Genomic DNA, 24,183 nt, shown 5'->3' with positions numbered 1-24,183 from the left:
TTGACTTCACTTGAGGCTATACTGGCACCCCTAAAGACAGAGGCTGTAAATTTCTCTGTGGGTGAACAGAACTATAGTGGTATAACCCCTGTTGAAGGGCTGAAAAATCTCATCTCCCCTAGAAGACTTGGATTGGAAGGAATTCACCGCCCAGCATACTTTACTCAGGGTGTAAAATTCTTTTGGCATGCATTTATTCCAACTGGACAAACAAGGCATTGATTCCCCATTAGGGGAAATGACCTTGTTATCTGTTGATGAGTTAGAACCCAGAAAGTGTGTTATAAAGAGAGGCTTATCGTGTGTGTGTGTGTATATATATATATAATTTCATAATGGAACAATCAACCTTCCTGTCTCTCAGTATAACCTCTACTGAATATAAACCCCCAATCAGTCACTCAATATTCACTATCACACAACATCTTTAACACTACCAGACTATCTGTGAAAATCATCTTACTCCTATACTGAAGACGAAGATTCTCACAAGTGCATTCCATGATGGCAGTAATTTCTGCCTATAATATTGTGGGATGATGATCCATAGCACCACCAGTTCTCTTCATGATTTCTTCAACGCTGGTGGAAGGGTTTTCCTTCCCTCATACCAAGACTCTTTAGAAGGTATACAACCCTAAAGGATTTGTTGAAGAAAAATTTTTTCACAAAAAAATTTGAGTATGAATTATTGAATGTCAATGGAAAACATTTCATGGTCAGAGAGGCCCCGTTTGTAGACAGCTTCTTTGTTTGGAGGTAAATTTGTTAAAATTTATCGATGTGTATTTTTTGTAGAAAATCAAACTTCTTTTCTACTAGAAAGTGTACATGTTAAATGTCCACAAAGTTAGAAAATAATCTCTAATATTTCTAATTGGATTTCTGTAGATCAACAGAAATTAATTGATCTTCCTCACAGAGCTACAGCAGCATACACCAAGCATTCCTCCATAGGAGCAACATTTTTTAAATATATCAGTGTACCATAACAGAGCTGAATCTTCAAGCATAGCTTTCCCCTTAGCGCTCTCTGCAGATCTCGATAAGCCTAATATTAGCATTTAATTACTAAAAGAATTCAGTAAGGCATGTACTTGAATTATGATCAGTTCGTGTCTCTTGAGAACAAATAACGCACATAAGCTAATATCCTAATTTGGATGAAAATTATATATAAAAATTATTAAGCTGTTATATTATTGTTCAAGTTGATGTGTTCACTATGTTTCGTTATTTTTCAAGATTATAATTATGAATCAAAAGGGTGTTACTTTAATAAGTGTAATACAGCCAGTATGGAGTTTTTGGGTAGATTTTGGGTAAGATAACTATGTTAATAGCTTTTAGATATCAACATTTAATTTACTATACAGAGTATATATAAAAAAAGTTTGTACAAGTTACAACAAGAACTATCTTATAATAATGGAGAAATAATCATCTAGTTTAAAACAACCAGATTAATCAGAGAGGCTATGTATCACTCTTCCATAATTTTATAGTCTTGTCTTGTTCCAATGCTGCGGATGCAATTATATTCTCTGTCGGATGGCAAGTGGTGCAGAGGACTACGTCTGAAACAATTTATTACAAAACTAATTAATGACAATAAAATCAAATGTTTTAATAAAATGCACCCAATTGATACACCAAATTTTATTTGATAGACTGCTTGGATTACAAACCAGTTAAATTGCTTATAGGCTCATACAAATCACACAAGTGTAAGAGCCATGTTCAGAGGTGGACTACTTTATGTCGGGATCTGAAACTTTGGAATGGACAAGTATTGTTTTCTTATAGGCCAGTGACTGAGTATAATAGTTGGGTTGGAGGGGAGTGTAAGAGATATTAGGTGTGGAGAGAGGCTTGTACAGTTTTTTAGCCTTTTTTGAAGAAGATATTGAGAAATTGTAGTAGGCCATAGTGATGTCGTATCAGTGATCAGTGATAAATGTTCTGCCATTATTTTATGTGGGTGGATTTGGATATGTCTGAGCTAACCAGATTTGGCTGTCAACCATGGTATTTACACTTGAGAAATGCACTGGACATGGTTTTGTTAAAATTTTTAAACTCTCATTTAGTTGGGGAGTACATGCATTTACTGATCAAGACCTTGCTATATAACATACATTTTTAGGTGTTTGATGAATGACAGCTATTGCAGTGAAAGTAGATCACCCACTTGTTAATTTAGAATAGTACTGTTCAGGCAATAGAACACTCGCTGTCTCGAACAGGTAGCAGGTGTGTAGTTTTTTTTGTGTGTGATTTTTCGAGGCGGCCATAATACTGAAGTATGTGATGTACAAGGACATGACATTGAAGGTGATCAAAATAGTGGTGGTCTATAATTAATAAATGTGTTCTTAATATGGTAGGGCAGTTCAGCGAGTAAAAGTGTAAATTTATTTTCGGAAGCCAGAACTGCAGCTATCTTGTATTGATTTTGCTGATGAGAAATTATATTTTTGTGTACCTCGAGGAGTACATAGAACTGGGGAGTGGAGGAATTGTCATTTAGGGGTATCTTTAGTATAGTTATTGAAACAGTCTGATAGGACCTTCCTGTAGGAGCCAATCATTCATTTTTTAACTAAATATCATATTAGGGTTTTCATTAAGGTGTTTATAGGTAGTATATAGTAATATAGGAATAGGTGGTGTTATAGAGTAATTCAGGTGTCTGTAGACTTCACTCAAGTTTTCTTTGTTCCTTATTACAGTCATAAAATACACCTGTTAAGTTTAATCTTCTTTCTAGTTCTTTAACTATAAGAAGCTGAAAGCTAATTTACATAGTATAGGCACACAACCTAAATTTTTGTTACATCGATACAGGGATTTCGCATTAAAAAATTGTCTTGATCGTTAAATGAAAACTTGACAAAGGTTATAAATTGTTATTTAAGGCTAGAGAGACAGTTAGTTACTTGAAGTCAATCAATAGTAAACATACCCGTATGTCCTTGCAGTTTCTGTACAATTTCTTTTGTTTGCAGGTTCCAAATGTACACTAGATTATCTTCAGATCCAGAAACAATCCACTGAAATGATCACAAAATAATGATTAAAAATGTAATTATTATAAATAATTTATTACAAACAGAAAAATAAAACAAACGATCGAAGGTCGTATTATATGTTATTTTAATAATATAATACAACTACATAATAGTAATAACTCCCATATATAAGAATGATCAGGATTGTAATAAATCCCTCATTGTATTTTAGTTTGTATGCTTTCAAAAAGTTTCATATACAAAGCAAAATCAAGAAAATTATACAAAAATATAAAGTTTCACATAGTTTTAAACACAAGAAATCAAGATTATTTAACTACTGAATGCCACAGAATATTTTTTCTTAAATGCCTGAATATATAGCCTATAAAATAATAAACTACATACCGGACTGAAAACCACAAAAATAATATAAATATTCAAACGTTTTAAGCGCTCTCTTAATTGACATACAAATTAATTTCTTACAGGAATTATTCAACAGGTATAACATGCAGTTGTTTGATATTTGAAAATTATTTAAAATAATTAGCATGTAAGAATATTGCAGCAATTAACATATTTTGTTTTTAACAAGGGCAATTGTTTAATACTTATGAGAGATTGTAACATGGAAGTTATGAACCAATGAGAGTATATGGCCAGGAGAACAAGATGCTCAATATACTTAGTTAAAATGATGGAAGTTGGACTATACACAAGAGCAGTTGTTCTACAATGATGTTGGATAGACTCTGCACAAAAGCATTTGTTCTACAATTATTGTAACATGGATGTTATGAAAATGTTATGAACAAAGTGATAATTACGAGGGTTATTCTAATAATAAGGTTTGATTCACCGTAAATATTGAAATTTAGCGCCAAGGAAAAAAAAACGCATTTGTGCAGACTCCCGGCATGCCGGTGTGTCAAGCACCGCCATTAGCGTTGTTACTGTTGCTATGTGCTGTTTATAGTGTCAGTTCACAATGTTTAAGACAACTGATTAGCATGCCGATTGTGAAGTAAGTGCAGTGATAAGGTTTTTGTCTGAAAAAAACATTACAGTGGCGGAAATTCATCGGCAGATTACTGAAGTTTACGGTCCTAACACAATGAGTGACAGTAAAGTGCGCAAGTGGGTATGAGCTTTTAATGAAGGACAGGAAAATGTGTATGATGAACCATGCTCTGGCCGACTATCAGTAATTTCAACGATTTGGTCAATGCAGTTGACGAAAAAAATTCATCGACAATTCACTACTTTAGATTTACAAATGGATTTCCCGAATTTGAGTAGAACAAGTTTGTACAAAATTGTGTCTGGATATTTGAATTTTTGAAAATTGAGTGCCTGTTGGGTTCCCGGGTTGCTTACTGAGTCCCAACAAATGTAAAGAATGGCTTCTGCTCTTATTTTTTTGGAGTGATATCATAAGGAAGGTTACAGTCTTATAGACCATATTGTCAAAGGGGATGAGCCTTGGGTCTCACATAAACCCTGAATCTAAACGTCAGTCAATGGAATATCATCGCCAGAATTTCTCAACACACAAAGCAGATAATCTCAACACACAAGGTTATGGCAACCGTGTTTTGATATAGACACAGGAGTATTGTTAGTCAACTTTAAAGCCGCCTATTGCGCTAATCTGACTAAACTTCGACGTCCAATCCAGAATAAGCAATGTGGTTTTTGTGATCTGCAGTGTTGTTGCTGCATGACAATGTCAGACCCCATACTGCGAAAGAAACGTAAACTCTAACGAAGAAATTTGAATGGGAAAAGGTGGACCACCTACCGTACAGTCCGGACTTAGCACCAAGTTATTTCCAATTGTTCTGCTACCTAAAGGAGTTGAAGCAAGGCAAGCGAAGTGAAGAAGCAGTAAAAATAAATTCATGTTGAGAATAAATTAATGTTCCCTGATAATTACAATGTTTCTGATTCTATGTTCTTTGATCTCACAGGACATTTTAATTGCAACATTTTTCCACCAATGACTAGGCTATATAGATATTTTGGCCATTTGTCAACATTTTAACTCTAACAGTTATAAAAACTTACTTTTAATTAGTTTCCAAACATATTAATGATGCCATTATAAATTGACTATTAATAAAATATGTTAAGCATTCAAATAATAGTATATGTTTACCTTTCCTCCAGTAACAGAGAAGTTTGCAAATATGCAGTATTTTTCATTGCGGTGTCCTGTGTATGTCTTCAGACATTTTCCTTTGCTGTAATCCCACAGTTTTAATGTGTTATCCAAAGTAGCCGCAAGGATGTATTTTCCATTAGGTGAAAATTTAACAAATGATACAGGAGGATTGTCATCATCTATTAACGTTTTTAAGCACTGTCCGGATGCTGTGTCCCATATTCGACTGAAACAAAATTTAACAAATGATTACGTGAGGATTGTCATAATCTATTAATGTTTTAACCCTTTTAGGACCAGGCCAAAATTGTGTGTGTAAATATATTGTTTTATGGAAAAATCTTAGAACATGGAAAACACACACACACACACACACACACACACATGCACGCACGTGCGCGCGCACACACACACACACAAATGTTGTCTGACAATTAAGTTTGGTCATGGAAAACCATTACATTTACACATGGGAAATGTTATATTTTGATTTTACATGTAATTTAGTATAAATGCAATAAATTTTAAAGCTCCAGTATTTAAAATAAATAACCTGTGAATAAATAATCCATTTGGGTATATTTGCTAAAACGCAGTTGATCACAGACAGAACCTTGTTTCATACATATAGAAAACTAAGCTGAAAACACACATGCATTAAATAATAATTATAATTAATTAAAATTAAAATTACATGTAAAAGGAAACATATGGAACACAAAAATAATATTGCTGTGACTTGTAAATCATGAATATATATTACCCAAATCATAAAAGTCTACTTGCGTTAGATCGCTTGACTGGTCTTTCTCGGTAAGTTACGACCAGCGATAAATCACACAGTTGGTCCTAAAATGGTTAAGCACGGTCCAGTGCCTTGTCCCATATTTCATTGAAACAAACTGAATAAATATGAGATGTAAGTTGATTAATATTAACAATTTCCAATCTGTTTATCAGTATATATAAAATTCATGAAGAATTTTATTAACTTTTTAAGCACTGTCCAGATGCTGTTTCCAATATTCCACTGAAACCAACAGATTTGTAATGGAATTTTAAAAACTGTATAAATATGGGTGGTAAGTTGATAAATACTGACCATTTCCAATCCGTTTATTTGTATATAGAATGCTAGAGCACACTGAATAAAATTATCCAGGAAATAATATGCAATAGTTTACAGTGTATTTAGAACACATAACATTTAATATATAAATTCAACGTTTCTAACATTCCACCCCCTTTACTTATCTGTCACTACATATATGTATAGATAAGTACCTATTTACAGTTGAATTTTTAAATTTTACAGTATCAAATGACTCTTAGCTAACCTTATGTTTGTAAAGATTGACAAAAATTGCAAGTCAACATTGGTATTTTGAATTACAAATAAAACACTAACAGAAGATGTAGTTTAAGAAATCCACGTAAAGTGAATTTCAACACGCTCTGTCGGAATATTAGTTAATTGCATAAACACTCATTTTTAATAGTACTGATAGTGAAATAGACCCAGCAGAACAGCTCCGACAAAGGATAGTAACAGAATTTTGCTATATCACCAGACCTCCTGAGAAGGATAGAAAGAGGTTAAACAAAAAAGTCAGTTGCTTTCAAGGTTTCTTTGCAAATCTACTGTATTGGTAATATGATATAATACTAATATTTACCATTCACTAAACATAACATCTCATTGTATAGCCAACTTTTAAATCATTTTAATATCTGTATTGTTTGGTTGGCATCATTTGGAATTTTAAAGGAACATTTTTGGATTGTGTATAGTATGGATATATTTAGCTGCATACATATCAGTTTCGTAATAATTATTATTAGAGCAAAAATACACAAGTTTTAATTAGTTGCAGTGTATGTGCTTTTTATTCACCTGCATATACTTTGTATTCACTTTGTCCTTGTAAAAACTCCAAGGATCCCATAAGTGATTTTTGGATGTTAAGGTGATATATTTGGGATATGTATAATAATACATTTTTAGCTGGAAAAAATTATAATTTTTGATCATACATAGGTCCAGATTTCTAAGGGGAATACTATTACTCTACATAATTTATGGTTCTGTTTAACTCCAATGAAATTAAAAAAAGTTATGGTACTATGGAGCACCAAATAATACATACCCGAAAAACTACGGAGTTTGGTTTTATATGGGTCATGGGTATTTTTCATTTTTAAGGGATTACATAATGCTTAGGCTAATAAAAATAAGTTTTTGCCAATATGTTTGACTACTTTATCTTTTAGTACTATAACCTGTAATGTGTAATCTCTGTTTCTGCCTAGATTTGTACAGGATATTTTTAGAATTTTAAAGAAGCCTTCATTAACCAAAAGGACACACAGTAAATAAATATCTGTGTTTGTGCCAATATATACAATTTCCTCATCTTAAAATATTTTAATTCATAAAATTTGAAACTTTTAGTTCCATATGACCATTTTTTTGTTTAAGAGTACAATATAACCTGTTATAACTGGTCATGCAATATTTGGCTCAGGGACAAGTGATAAAACGTTTTATAACCGTAAGCTACGTGTGCAAGGAGCCACGTGGACAAATCTGATCCTTTCTCCAAAACATGGGGTGGGGGCAGCTGAGTGATGGGGGCTTTGTTTCCCTTTATGAGACCTCATTCGTGTTATTTATAGAAACCATGACTCTGGCGAAACTGTAATATCAGTGATGTTGAGTCAGCCATTGAATGTGCATTGGTACGTATTGTAGTCGTGGGATGGTTATCTTATACTTTTTCAATAAGTTCAGATATCGGTTTTAAATATTGTACATTACTGAATGTTTTACATTTTCTAAAATAACTTGTATTTATACTACTGTTCTGAATTGTGTTTTATTTTACACGTAAGTAAACCACACAACTTAAAATATCCAGTACATTAGTTCAGTTTTAAATAGTCAAATTAGAATAAAAATGTGCTATAATAAATTTATAAAATTTCACGGGAAATAGTTTAGCACAGTATTCAATCGTTTCATAATTAAGTAAAGCCTTTAAAATTAAACTGCGACATTTGTACAACATTCGCTATAAATAACAATTCCATATCTGGCTCTAATGGCCTTACCTCGTTACCATATTTGACTGGATAAGACATACTTCACTGTACTTTTAAAACTCCAGTTCAAGATTATACTTGGCAAAAACAAGACTGAATTGGTGGTAATTAACTACTTCTACACAACCAATTACTTTGGAACACAAAATTTGTAAATTTCACTTTTACAGATGACGAGCAGTTCATTTAAGTTATGGAATGTTTTGCATACTTCTTGGATTTGAACTGATTTAAAACGCATAATAAAAAAAAAACTCTCCCCATAGATACTAAATTATTTTTATCACAATGTACATCTAACAAAACCTGTACCACAGGCCGTCGTAGCTGCTCGACACTATAAGTGATCCATCCCTGTTGAAATGAACAGCACTGACAGGATCTGAGTGAGCAGGTAAAGTTTTCAAGCATTTTCCAGTCCGAACATCCCATATACGAACACTTTCATCAAACTGAAACAGGAATTTATTTCTTATCAATCAGTTTATGTAAACATGTTAAAAGTACATCAGGTTTGGAGTAAAAATGTTTCTGGCTTATATTATTTTATTTCACACTATTTGTAACAGTATTTTGTAACATTCCTATTCTACTACTAAAATATCCTAGAGTTGGTCTGATGAGTCTAGCTTGTCAGAATAGAAATGAGTACAATACACAATTGTTGAATGCAAATAGTTAAAGTAGACGTTGAATTAGCATTATATGAATTTGACAACACTGCTTCTTCATTTAGTGAATAATTTTTGTACCAGAAGAAAGTTTAATGTTCCAATTCTACTTAACTCTGATATAAAACTAAGAAATATAAAGTCCTAGAAAAATGTATACTGTGGCATGCATAATACCAACTATTTGGGAAATATGTGTAAAGCTTATAAAGTAAATACAAAAAAACTTACCGATCCAGACACTATGAGATTTGACTGTGGATTGAAGTTGCAACAGAAAACGTAATTGCTATGCCCTTTCAATGTTTTCAAACATTTTCCCTGCAAAAAAATAAAACACATAGCTATTATAAAATTTAGTTGTGCTGTATATTAGAATATGAAGTTGACAGGTTCCACAAGTATTTGTAATTATATAGTATATAATAGCCATAATAATACAAGTCAAAGATGTTTATACTTAACTAAGGCTGATGCTACAGTATTCAAATTCCAACTTTACTATTTTCAGATAAGTTTTAACATCAGAACACTCAAGTCTATCAAGTACAGTATTTTGTTAGAATCTTATAATTATATGATTTCAACAGCTGTACACTTAACAGTTTGACTCTCAGAGAAGGGAAAACTACCTCACTCGACCTCCTTGTGGTTGTTCGGTAAGTAAACACGTAGTTGAGGAAATTTTGCTTTTATTCTTCTTTAGTGTTGACACTAAACTTCAATATTTAAAAAAATCTAAGAAGTGATTTGTTTGTATTTAATAGTTCTAAGGTTTAAGTTGTTTTAATTTTTGTTGACCGACTTAGTCTAGACTTCCTGATGATAGAATGTTTTTCAGAGAGTTCAGAAGTTGTTTTTCTGAAACCTCTACTAACGATACCAGATGACAAAAATATTCAAAGAATTTAATTTTCCATTAGGAAATTACTTGAATTTAAAGCTTTCATTTTATAGATGGACTGATTGCCTTTTATAACTGGCAATATTGTTGCTGCACCACTCAATTAAATGTAGCATACGAAAGACAATATACAGTGGAGTCCCGCTAATCCGAACACGTGTAATCCGAACGTCGGTTAATCCGAACAGGTCCAGGAGGAATTATTTATAACGATAATGAACAGTTATAGGAACTAATTACATAAACAATGAAAATGGGTGCATCATTTCGTACATAAACAAAGAAAACTTTAATTAAATAGACATACAGTATTTTATTAAGACAAATTGTGTACGGTACAGTACATAAATAATGAAGTTAAATACAGTACCAAATTGAAACTTATAGGTTAAGTAGGCTATGAGTTAAATTACTGTATTAAGAAGTGAAATCAAACAAAAATTGGACGTACAGTACTGATATTATTATTGAGTACAATATTAATTGTTAAAAGACATAAATTCAGTTATTGTCTTCTGTCGCATTAAAGAGAGTCTATTGGATGACGCGTAGTTTCGTACAACTATTGAACGCGTGGACCCGTACAATATCCAGTACGCTCACATTGCTTAACAATAGAACTCTCACACTAAATAAATGTGCTAAATAAATAGGTAAATGTGCTTAGTATTCGCAAACACGTTTATTTGTCAAGAAATACAATGCAACAGTCAGAAAACATGTTTTAATAAACAATGTTGATAATTCTATAACAAAATAGACCCATTCTCAAGTTTAAAACCGTATTTTTCTGTAATTCTGGCTAATCCGAACAATCACATAATCCGAATAGGGCTCGGTCCCAATTAGGTCGGATTAACGGGACTCTACTGACTTATGAAAAATAACATATTTTAGATATTCTAAATAATCTTCAAACAACTTACATAATTTGTCTAAGAGGAAGTGATCTGATTAAAGAAAATGTAAGTGACAAAATATTTACCACCTTGGGATGAGAGGAATTGGCACATAAAAACTCTAACCCGGTAAAATACCTTTAAAATAATTTACATAAGTACTGTCATGTACGTGTCCAGTACTATAGTATGAGTGAGACACATCATTGCAAGTCTGGCCGTATGTGCAGTTACTAAATCCCATATCCCCCTTACTTGCGGCATTACCTCATTGTCATATCAGCTGATTCTCAGTATGAAGCGAAGAAACAGCGTCTCGCTTTGTTAAAGTTATTTACGTCTGTTTTAATATTCGGAGTTCAACTATTCACGTTCTGTATCATAGTGTATACACAATGTTAATTTAAATCACGAAAGTAAAGGATTCAGGAAGATAGATTAGAAGTAAAGATAAGCAGTAACAATCGCTCGATTGTTAAATTTAACCGATTATCCAATCACTAGTAATTCTTCTGTTACAGCTGGCAACACTGCATAATATGTCTCGTATTATAGACCACTGTCTCTCTTTCTTCATTGATGAAAGATATAAAATTATAAAACATTGACAGATAAGATGAAATTTTAAAGCTATAAATATAAATAATGAGGGAGTGAACCGTACCGAACTTAATTCCCATATCTTGAGTGTTTTGTCATCTGAAGCACTGACTAGGAGGCGACTGTCACTAGACCAAGCAACATCAGAGATCCCAAGCTTGTGGCCTGATATGGTCTTCTCAAATTTTCCATCATATGCTCCCCAGATTTTAATTAATTTGTCAGCAGCTGAAAAGGTTTTTAATGCATTATATTAATGAAAAATTACTGTCAAGAAAAAAATTACAGTAGTATGGTACACAATTATTTATGATCCTAAACACATTTAAGTTGTCTAATAGTGTACAGTAACTTGATTATCTATGGATTTAACCAACATGGATAATGTAGGTTAAATATTAAAAATTAAACAATTCTGCAAATTCCAGACAATCTGCAAAATTGTTAACAAATGAAAAAAAAACTATTTTTATACAAATAACTCCAAAGGGAGATATTACTGTATATACTGGGAGTAAAATTAGTTCAAATCAGATAGCCTCTACTGAAGTACTATAAACTTAGTGGTAAATTGCAATTACTTGCCAATAATGAAACGAATAAACTATCAAACTTTTTTAGTTGAAATAGGGAAATGTTTCTCAATAAGAGTTGTTCCTTGGCACACTTTACTAAATTAAGTCAATTAACAAACATTATTTTTCACAACAAAATCTCTTTTGTGTAATAATTACATTTAACTTTTAATAACTCTTAATACATTTGGTCAATACACTTCAATATCATAACTTTAAACTTAAAAGATTTTCTTTTAGCCTTTTAGAGGTATTATTATAAAACACCCAGTCTGAGTCTGTTAAACACTAGATGCCAATGTTTTATCCTTATTCCATTGCAATGGAATATTCAGAGTGTCGACCTTCTGTTTGGAAAGCATTCAATAATTTGCTACCTAATTGTCATCAGTTTAATTTTACCAGTTGTGTCAAACCTTCCACATGGATTTTAGTGTAAAATATTAATTAGAAATGTTCATCATGATCTGAAAAAGTCAGCATTATATATTCAACATGTATCTAATTTCTCTTAATCACTACAGCTTAATCAATTATTTTCGCTACTAGAGAGGTTTTATTTCCTTACTGTGAAATGAATAAAACTATTCAAACAATTTAAAGTGATTTATAAACATATTACAAGTGTTAAATATGTTTTCTAAATTATTACCTTTTTTTAACCACAAAGATGACAAGATGAAACAAGTGACGTAAAGACAAAAAATTACTATTGTGTTTTTTATGCCAAAAGCATTTATTAATAGCGATACACGATGAACTATACCAAAACATAAAATGCTGTATGTAATAACAATAATAATTTGTAAAGTAATCAATACACTTAGTAAAGTTTTCTATATAAATAGACAGAATATTTTGTCAAGTCTATTTAATATTATACTATAGTAAATTTTTCCAATAAAATTACACTATAAGATAATATTGGCATTGGTCAGATGTTACCACAGGACAGTGATTTAGAAATGTACAAAGTTTAGATATTAGACAGTAAACTATTTAAAATTAAAATAGTAATAGTATATAAGCTCTACACTGAATAAACAACAGAATTTGTCAACTTTTGCCAATTTACAGTTTTTTTTGTAGCTGTGCCGATTTGTGGATAGGAGTAATTATGTACCAATCAATACACTGAAAGCACTAATTATTTTCCTATATTATATTTTATTTTGTAATGGATAATAGTAGGTTCATTAGCATTTCATTAATTGCATTAGTGTTATTATGAATGTTAGAGCTTTAATCCATGTAAAATCTCTCAAATGTATATTGACAGCTGATAAACTCTATCAAAAATTAAAGTCAGTGTGCCAACTAATAGAAAACTTAACAATTTTCAATGTACTTTACTTACAAGAACTTGCAAGCCATTCTCCATTAGGACTGAATTTAACTGAAGACACAGCTTTTGTGTGGCCAGCCAATGTAAACTTCAGGGTATAGTTTGGTTTCTAAAATCAGAATATAGATCTATATTATAATAATCAGTTAATGCCTTTCACCATGGAATATATAATTTAATTAAGAACTTAAAAAAAAAATATAAACAAAATAAACATATGAACAATTTAATTACTAATCCAACTCTTAACAAATACTGTAATGAATTAACAATGAACCGATTCTTCTTGTAAAAATATGAGACATATTGCAACCAACATCATCATATTAATGAACGAGTACAGTCTAATCAAGACAAACTGATCCCATACTAGAGGTTTCCATTACAAAAAACACATGATCATTAAAAACTTAGTATATAGTCTTAATTGTTCTGATAGTGAAGATCTTATTACAGTGGAAATTACTCAAATTCAAAACTCAAAAGGCTGAAAAAAATTCAGACCATCCAAGATTTTAAATTATTCATACTTTTATATTATTGTACAGGAATGTCGAAGGAGCATGAGAGAAATCAAATGTCAAATCCATAACTCCAAATTAAATAGAACAAAACTTTGGCGATTGCAAAGTGGCTTACAGTATCGAACACCATGGTGAAATCTAGACATAGAGTAAAGCTGACTTTGTTTGTGCTTCTGACAAGATAGGCGCTGAGGTACAATATTATGGATATATCTATCCATGAGATTATTGGGTTATAAATTAACTAGCTGAACAGATTTACATGTTTTCGAATTAAAATAGTCTTCCTGATAAAAGAATATGAGAATAACCACTGTAACCAATACTGTAATGAGGAGGAATAAAAGAGCAATAACAGATGCTAGAAATGTATTCCACTAAACACATGGCATTGTCCAATCCAGACGCAGATGAAACAAGGATTTTAGCAGCCACCTCCTGGGTCAAAGTATATCAGAGTAAAGAGAAATTCCAATTGTATTATATTACTATGTTATTTAATAGATATTATAAATGTTGATTACCTACTTTTAATTCTCTGAAACAATGTTTAAAATATTATTTTGTTTAAGTGAGTTTATTTTCTTGATTTATAAAAATTTATTATTTTTTTTTAACTTTAGTTTGTGCATTTTTTTAAAAACTAACAGCCAAATTAATATGTGTAGGCTACATGTTCTGAGTTACATAACATTACAGGTTTTAGATACAACTTAGTATGAAGGTTTTTACCAAATATAGACAAAATTTCATGACTAGACCAGACATTGTTGACATATAAAAAAATAAATTATGACAAATTTGAAAAAGATGATCATTAATTTACAATATAAGAAGAAAATTAACTCACCAATCCTGAACTTGATGTTTTGCTCTGATTTGACTGTGATAAAGAACTGCCAAGAGCTGGATTGACCCCACTTTGAGGATGATTCGTACCAAGTGGAACCATTTTAAGCCAAGATTTGTATGCATAAAATTTACTCTACTGTCTATCACTCTGGAAAACAAAAACATACTATTTTGAGAATAGAAATGGTACTATACCCAGTTCTACAAGTAATAATAATAATAACATTATTTATACAAATTGATAATAAAATTGAATTTAATTATTACAATTTAACAATGTAGTATAGTATAAAATAAGTATAAAATTAGACGTCTCATAAACATTATTTCATAAATTTGTGCTGCTTAGTTGTTAAGGAACAAAACATACCTCTCATATATATATTATTAAACATCAGTCACGAATATCTTCACTAAAAACAATATTTATATTAAAAATCGATTGAATTTATATACAGGGAAATATTAACCAATTAATTAAATAGAACGTCTTATATAAAAAGTTTGCGAGTTAACTGACTACACAAAGCCATGACACTCGCTGACTGGTGCAGTGAGGCCTAAGACAGGTAATCTTTGTGATAATCTCTTGTATAGAATATAAGAAGAAATATATAATATAATATATATATATATATATATATATATATATATATAAGAATTGTAACGGTGAAACTGGATTACAGAGGCACTATTTGCATCACTGACTGGATATATTTACTGTACTATCCATGAGTTAACCAGCAACTAGGAAGTTTTACAATTACTTCCTAACTGAATTTAGAAAAATAAGTGTAAGTCCTCGCCTTCTGGTTAGTTCCGGGCTAACCTCACCTGGTCATTCCGGTTTACACCTTTCTCTGCCACTACTGTGATTCTGCATTCCTACTGTTACTTTTTGAATATCTTGTCATCTGCAAATGGAAGTGCACTGCAAGGAGTGTTTAAGGTTATATCAGAGTCTGAAGATACTGGTATGATCAAAAGTACCTCATTTTGTAGAATAGCTTAGGGTGGCGTTGCAAGGTAATAGATTGATATCACTGCTTCTCTCCCATTGTTGTACTTGATGCAAACGTAATCTGGCTAGCTTTAACAAGTTTTACCTGCTAAATCAGAGATTTGTATTTGTTACTTCACACTTGTATCCTGACCAGTACCAGACCAGGATTCAGTACATTGGTTGAACATGTACAAAATCAACTTTTGATCTGTAATTAAACCGCCATCAAATCAGAAAATGTCTCCACTTTTGAAAGGAATCAAATATTGCAGAGGGAATCTTTTTCAATTGCCAGCAAGTGTTGTTCACATTTAGTAAGTGTTCTTGAGAAGAAACTTACAGGTCTGCCAGCTTGTGATAGCGCGGCTGCTAAAGCATAATCAAACGCATCTGTCTCAACAGTGAAAGGGTAAGTCTCATCAGCTGCAATCATACTGGAACTCACTATTTCTTCTTTTAAAGTCTTAAAGGCAAGCTTTGCATCATTATTTAAAGGGAATGAATTCACGTCAGTGAGAAACCGAATCTTTTCAGAGAATGTTGGTATCCACTTGGCATAGTAAGAAAGCATACAAAGAGCTTGTTTAAGACTTGTATTGTCGTTTGGGTCGGAGAATTTAAAGACTTTTATCAAATTGGATCAGGGCACATAGACATGTTTTCCACAATGTATCCCAGAACCGGAATGTTAGTTTGTGAGAATTTACATTTGCATTTATTTATAGTGAGATTGTATTTCTATAATAATAATGCATCAACGTAACTATATAAAATACATACAATGCAAAAGAGTTTTGAATTTTTTGTTTCATTGAGTTGTTTGATGCCCTCAGGGAGCCTATTGATTAATCTGACTCAAACTTGTGATGGCAAGTGTTCGAAAACTGCTGTTCTGTACTGTTTGACTTGAAAGTTATCCTTGCCTCTAGTCGTGTATTGGTGGACATACCTGCCCCGTACCAACTCGCATCTAAGTTGGCAGTACAGGGCCAACTCAAGATTATAGAGACAGGGCAGGGTTAGCAATCTAAGCTCCCTAAAGGCATCTTTGCACGACTCTCTGGGGTTTAATTTTGAAAGAATTCTTAAGGCTTTCTTTTGAGATCTGAAAACGCATTCAAATCTGCATTTGGAACAGCTTCCCCACAATCTCAAGTTGTATGTCAAATGTGGATGTATCAGATCGAAATAGGTAATTTTTAATCATCCACCAAACAAAATTTTGCAAGATTGCGCAGGACATCAATTTCCAAAGCAACCTTAGAGTAAACGTTTTCAATGTGATCGTCCCATGTCAGCCTCTGATCAAGGTACATTCCAAGGAACTCAATAGATTCTGCTTCTTCCAGAAGGAAATCATCCACCATCACTGCAGGTTGAAGTTTTTGCTCTTGTTATTCCTGAAAGAAAAAATTTATAAAATTTGATTTTGAACTTTTTGTTTTCAAATTGATTCTGGAGAAACATCCGATCCATGAATTTAATTCAATGAATGACTCCCACTCCAAGTTCGTTTTTTGTTTTTGATCTGATGCAGAGAGTCGTATCATCAGCATATTGAATCAAGATTGCTTCCATGAATCAGAAAAAGATTACGATCATGTTCAGCCTGGTTTTGACCACCTATAGTAACATCATCCAGATAAGCAAATGTATCTGAAAGATTTCCTGATCTTAAGCAAATATGATCTGATCATGAGTTCTTTGAAAACAAGCTATGCCATTTGTAACCCCAAAAGGAATACAAGTGTACTGGTACAGTTTTCCGTTAGCTTCAAATGGCGTGAATGGTCGCTCTTTAGGAAGGATCGGAACATAATGATGAATGTCGGTGAAGATTATCATGTTCTATAACATCAGCGTATAAATAAGGTAGAACTAAGAGTTTTGCTTGCAGGTATTTGTATAATATGTTATATTCCATGTCAAAAATACAATGGCCGAATGTAGAAGATACATGCATGGTTGGCGCCATAGATATTTGGTGCTTTGTTGGATATTTATGAGTGTTGTATCTTCTACCAGCCTAATATACCTAATAGTCTTAGATATAAACTATTAGAGCTCATTGTGTCAATTAAGGCTTCAGCTTGATTTCCATTAATAACCAGGGGAACTGTTGCTTTGGAAAGACATTTTTGAAATGCAGCAAAAGTGGATGATGTCATGGAATTTCCTTCTGTCCTTTTGCTTTAAAAGTGTTTGCCCTTCTTTATCCTAGACTGCTTTTTAGAATTACACACTGTGGCCCAACGTCCCTTTTTTTCACAAATATTACAAATTGAATCCTAAGTGGAACATCTGTTTCGTGGGTGCCTAGGTCGTCCACAAAAATAACATTAATTCTTCTTAAGTGAGAGGACTTGATGAGAAGACAAACCAGTCACCGATTTAGATTCTTCATTATGAATCCAAACTTTTCAGTTGTTGGTTGAGTGAGAGAAATGCAGGGTATTGAGCTGTAAGAAAGAGCTTGATTTTCAGCAGCGTCCAAAGTAACTGTTTGATTAAATGCTTCATCAAAGGTGAGGTTTAAGTCTAACCAATAATCTTTACCAGATAGTTTGTGAAGTTAATCACCTAACGAAACGTACTGAATATATTCGTTTTTGTTTTCACCAGATGTGACTGCCTTAAAATTATATACTTTGCTAAGTTATTTCAGTTTCTGCAAATACTGGTCGATATTTTCACCAGTTTCTTACCTTCTAGTCGCCAACTGGTGATGAGAGTATATCTCATTAGTTCGTTTTATAAAAAGTTTGCCGAGGATAATTAAAGCTTCAGGATACGAATAAACTTCTGATAGTACTTCATGGATGCTGTAATTGACAAAGTTTATAAGAAGCTTTAACTTGTCTTCCTCATCAGAACATATTTCTTCAAATCTTGCTTTCCAGTGCTTTCATTAACGATCAGCATGATGTTCATTTGGGTCTATGCATAAGCGTTCGGATTTAAAGAATTTTCCCATTGATTACATGCACTTAATGTGAACTGAAATGGTTTCAAACTAAACTTAAATCTAAGCTACATTTAAATTAATGGATTTACAGAACCTAAACAGTAAACACAAATATTGAGAATAAATAAACAGCTGTTTTAAGACAGAAAGATAAAACGCAATACTACAATCCTTAGTGGATAAACTCACTTTTTAAGCTTCTGATCAAGGGTTAAAACCTATTTTAACAGTAATGTACTTTTTCATGTGTATTCAATGTTAAATTACGACTTCTTTGTGAGAGAAAAAAGTACTGTAATGTAGTTACGAAATACTTTTTTTTTAACTTATAGTTCAAGTGATGAAAGTGATTTTATTCATATACTTCTTCTTCAACACATTCAGCACCATCACGTGCGACACAATGCATTCTCCACAGGTCATTAGATTTGTATATGTGTGTTCAACACCATATACGAGGGGGTACCCAAAAGTAACCGGAATTGTATTGCTGGCAGCCGGCAGCGTATAGTACACATTCCTGCCGTTAGGCGTGTGTCGCGCAACCCATTGCGAGCTCAGTGACCCCAGTTCCGTTGTCCTAGTGCATTCTGTTCGTTTGTAGTGACTGTTTTCGCTAACCCTGTTTTGTTCTTGTTTCGTTTTTTTGTCATGGCAAGTTTAAGCGAACAACGTGCAGCTGTGAAATTTTGTTTTTTAATTGGTAAAAATGCTGCAGAAACTATTTTAATGTTGAATACAGCTTACAAAGATGATGCTATGGGGAAAACTCAGGTCTACGTGTGGTTCGCTCGATTTAAAAATGGCGACATGTCGATTGAAGACAAACCTCGTTCTGGACGTCCATCAACCTCTCGAACGGACGAAAATGTTGAGAAAATTCGTGAACTTGTGCTCACCGACCGTCGACAGACAATTGAGGAACTATCAGAGAGTAGTGGGTTAACTTGGTGCTCGGTTCAGCGAATTTTAACAGGAGATTTAGGACTGAAAAGGGTTGCTGCCAAATTTGTTCTTCCACCATGACAACGCACCGGCACACACAGCCATCTCAGTTAGGCAGTTTTTAGCCAAAAACGGCATGGTTCCGCTGCCCCACGCACCTTACTCGCCTGACCTCGCTCCATGCGACTTTTTTTTATTTCCACACATGAAAAGAGGCTTGAAAGGTCAACGATTTGATAGCGTTGAAGAGGTTAAGAAAAAAAACGAAGCTCGAGCTTGCAGCCATTTCTAAAGATGACTACAAAAAATGTTTTGATCAATGGAAATACCGTTGGGACAAGTGTATTAGTTGTAATGGAGATTATTTTGAAGGAGATAAGGTCGTATTGTAAAAAATTTGATAATATATAATTTTTATAAAATAATTCCGGTTTTTTTTGGGTACCCCCTCGTATACACATATCCCTTGATACTGTACCAATAGGGCCATGTGTATCATTTCTGATAAAAACATCAGTTTTGTAGTTTAAACCATACATAAACAAACTGAGCTCACGTACCATATTCTTAGCTCACAGCTCCTAGAGCTCACAGAACCTAGCTAGTCCTCAGAATGTCTGAGTACTATTAAGATCATAGGTTTCTAAATAAATACAATCTATTCAACATGTTTTACCACATATATTTTTGCGTGATTATTTTCCTGCATATTTATAAAGTAATAAACCAGTATGCTAATCTAAAAAAAAAAAATAAAAAAGGTAAATATCTAGAAAAACAACGTACTACATGTGTTTAAAAATGATACACATGGTCCGTCATGTCAAAGTTTACTTGATTGACACAGACTGAGTCATGTGCGTAATTTTTTCATGTCACACTTTGCTTCCAAATTCTTAAATAGGACCAGACGCACATGGTAATGCACACCCGTGTGGGCGTACACGTAAACTATAAAGACTGGTACGTTAGACTTATTTATTTGAGTTAGGGACACACAATTTATTGAATTAAAATTTGTTAAGAATACACATAGCCAATAAGTTAATATAGAAAGGGAACATTTAAACATGCAATAAGGACGTTATGGCAGAAAATAAGGAAGCCATGACGGTTGGTTCTTGGATAGGCCAGCCAGTGCTCAGACAGGCTGGTCGGTCCCCGGGTATGCCAGTCAGCCCTCAGATAAATCTGACAGTCAGTTAATGAGTTTTCATTAGTTTACCATCAATAACAACAGTTAAATTTCAAACTATACTCACAGGTAAGCTGGTTTGCCCTCGGATGAGGCAGTTGACACTCGGGCAGGTCTGAAAGTCAGGTAGTCAAATTAAGTTTTTATTAGTATATATTTGTTTTGGCTGAGCATAATAAGCGCTCATCACCAAAATCGATTTACATAATAGGCATTTCAGATCACAGTATAGTTCAGTTGTTTTATATCGAAAGAAGTAAAAAAATGTAATGATGAAGAAAAACTATCTAGGCTACGTGTATTTATTAAATCTAAAAACAAAGCAGAGTAACTTTAGTTACTTTTTACTACTTTGAAGTATAAATGTGCCTGACAGTTTGACAAAAATAATGCATGTTCATGGCCATTTTATTTATTTAATATTTATTTTTATTACTAAAATACTATACAAATAATTTCACTTTGTTTGAATTAATTTCAGACAATATGTTGGCTGCAGTATAAATTAGTGACCACCACAACAATTGAAACAACTATAGATTATAAATATCTTAACTAATGAATATAAAAACGTCTGACCTATAGATATTCATAATTAATAATTGCTAGATGTTTTTATTTTATAGAAAAAACAATATTGTTTAATACAATCTTAAAAGCCTATAAAGTAATTCGGTTCGATACTAATCTTTCAAATTAATCAAAACAAAGTAAAATCATGTGTATTGTATTTATTAGAGTACAGTATGCAAATAAGATTCACAGGCTTCTGGGTGTTCCAACTACAATTTCCATACTTCAAAGTGCCTATCCCATGACTTAGAACTGGAGCTTTGATTGCTTTCCATGAGCCAAATAAGAAGCATAGCTGATTTTCTGTACAAATTACTCATGTGGCTAATGTGGATATCAGAGTTCCACAACGTACAAGATCTTTAGTCAACGCTCTTTTACTACGTTCCACGACCAATAGCCCCTTGGCAGGGATCCTTCACTCTGGTAACAAACTTGTTCACTGATAACATCACGAGCATTCGGCATCTGGCTGTTATCTAAGAATGGGTCTGCTTAACCATACTAACCATTCAGTAGTACCTTTATAGCATTTTGAATTCATTATAAAGATCATTTTTATAATTTATTTATTGTACATAGTTGTTAGTAGGCTATATATTATTATTCTATACATTACTTTGTTTATAAATATTCTGTTTGTAAATTTTTATTGGCATCGACTTTAATACAAGAAATGGGTAGAATACGATAAGCGGACCCGGTTTTTTATATATTGATAAATGATATTACTTAATGATAACTTTTGATATAACCAACTGATACTGATTTTTGAACAGTGACTAACTTGTATCAACTATAAGTTAAATACTTTTTTATATAACAAACATATTTTATTTTATAGATAGTAACAGACAGATAGAAAGCTCGTGGAGGGCCGTGAAACAAAGTTTAAAAAGTAACATATCAACCGTTCTGCTTGCAGATAATCTCTGTGAATATTTGTACAGAAAAGAATTATGGTATTCTGGAGAAAATGCTTCAACATCTAGAAAGCAGTTAATTGTTGCTACAAAGGAGAAAAAAAAAATTACGCATATTTTGTATTATTATAAATGTTTTTTATGTTGTTATCATTTCATTATTATTTATATTAATAATACTAATATCACTTTGTGCATTATATTAATTACTTTGTTTAAAAATATGATTGTTATTATGCCTATAAATATGTTGATATGATTGATTTATAAACGTGTATTCGATAAATGAATATTAAGTATCAATTATTGTACTAATCAATATAAAAACTGGGCCTACTTATTGTACTCTACCCCAAGAAATAAATAAAAATAATAAATATAGGAATAGCCAGCAGCCGCAAGTACAATGCTGATGTAGCCTACATATATTATTTGTATCATAGGTATCAGGCACGTTTGTCTTTAAAAATAGTAAAAAGTAACCTAACGTGTTAATATAGATTATTTAAGTCAATTGCTCAAAATAATTAATCAGTATCAATGGTTATGAATTAGTAATATCGTTTGCCAATTTTGATATAAAAAACCAGGTCCGCTTATCGTACCCTACCCGTAAACACTTTCAAATAATACACGTAAGGTAATATTTAAATTTTTAGAAAACTACACAACATTGCTTTGAAAGATGATAAGACATGTTTTTTTTGGCTTCAACATGTTGGACTCATACCGAAAAACCCATTATGTGAAATTTGTAGGAAAGAAACAACCGTAACTGTGAGAGGAGCAAATTTGGTCGTCTTCAGTTTTCCTAATTTTGGTTACAGTATAATAATTTGTTTGATCACTGTAAATATTAAATTCTATTTTAATTGAAAACATATGGTTGTTATTGAAGACTATAGATACTTTTATATCGATTGACAGTCTAGGATTTGAGATATGAATATTAGGTATCGATGACTACATTCTTCGATATAAAAAACCGCTTTTCGTACCCTACCCATACCCTGTGTTAGGATATGTTATCTAATTTATTTATTGTATACGGTTAACACCATTTTTACATTACATGATAAATTTACAGTTTGGATTTCGATAATTGAATTGAAAATTAAAGTAAGAAATTTAATTTGGTATAGGTACATTTCTAACTGTGAGGTTATGTATAAATATAATAATATGCCTGTTCTTACATTGGACTTCATGTTTGATAGCCTATAATAAAGCAGTATTTTATATGAAGTAGAATTCAAGTAAAACTATGAATTAAAAAAATTAAATTCTTGTAATAATAAAATTAATATAAAAATAAAATTACTAAATGTTTTTAAGTTGAAGGACTGATTTAGTAATGTCCAGTCCAATCTAAATAAACAAATATAAGAGAACAATTTTATTCAATTCAACAGTTTAAAAAATATTACTCCTAAAGTTGTAAATGGAATTATATTTCGAAATGCCAGTCACTATTTGTTTACATTCTTATAAACCTCAAATAAATACATCATTTACATGACTCCTAAGAACTACTTTCTTGTTAATCAATAGTATTAATTAATACATAATCTGGAATGTAAAGAACTGTACGTAATACTTAATTCTACATTTATTTATTAAATTAATTTTACCGAAATTTACATTACTACTCACCAAACGTCCCAATTCTTCACTCGGTAGACTGCTCTGCCGTGTCAGTAAAATGTATCAACGTATCACGTGACCTTTGCCTCCATAGACAGAATAGTGACTAACAAGACATCGCTGTAACGTTTGTGGGAAAAATGTACATTTAAATGAAACTTTCAACTCTAAAAATCTTAGATCTAGTATTTTGGGTCAAAACACTTCATTTAGCAACCTTTATGATTCGTTTAACACATCACAGTTCTGTAGAACACAAGAAAATCAATGGAATTCCTGTAGCCT

General features: G+C 32.2%; 1 protein-coding gene across 2 annotated transcripts; it reads right to left on the bottom strand.

The window, feature by feature from the left end:
• Positions 1 to 1,340: 1,340 nt before the first annotated feature.
• Positions 1,341 to 24,143, bottom strand: LOC124360603 (WD repeat-containing protein 5). Of its 2 annotated transcripts, none has more exons than XM_046814352.1 (10): positions 23,908 to 24,143; positions 20,826 to 20,873; positions 14,649 to 14,816; positions 13,287 to 13,383; positions 11,419 to 11,582; positions 9,183 to 9,272; positions 8,593 to 8,732; positions 5,173 to 5,404; positions 2,966 to 3,053; positions 1,341 to 1,577 (listed from the first exon to the last, which is right to left on the bottom strand). In XM_046814352.1, the coding sequence occupies exons 3-10, from the start codon at positions 14,748 to 14,750 to the stop codon at positions 1,477 to 1,479; spliced, it is 1,014 nt and encodes a 337-aa protein (XP_046670308.1). In that variant the 5' UTR covers positions 14,751 to 14,816; positions 20,826 to 20,873; positions 23,908 to 24,143; the 3' UTR covers positions 1,341 to 1,476. The 2 variants fall into 2 exon arrangements, with proteins under 2 accessions (XP_046670308.1, XP_046670307.1); XM_046814351.1 differs by having other exon boundaries at positions 14,649 to 14,798.
• Positions 24,144 to 24,183: the final 40 nt, after the last annotated feature.

This window comes from Homalodisca vitripennis, chromosome 4 (genome assembly GCF_021130785.1).
Source record: "Homalodisca vitripennis isolate AUS2020 chromosome 4, UT_GWSS_2.1, whole genome shotgun sequence".
NCBI lineage: Eukaryota > Metazoa > Arthropoda > Insecta > Hemiptera > Cicadellidae > Homalodisca > Homalodisca vitripennis.
This window is presented reverse-complemented; position numbering and strand designations above follow the sequence as displayed.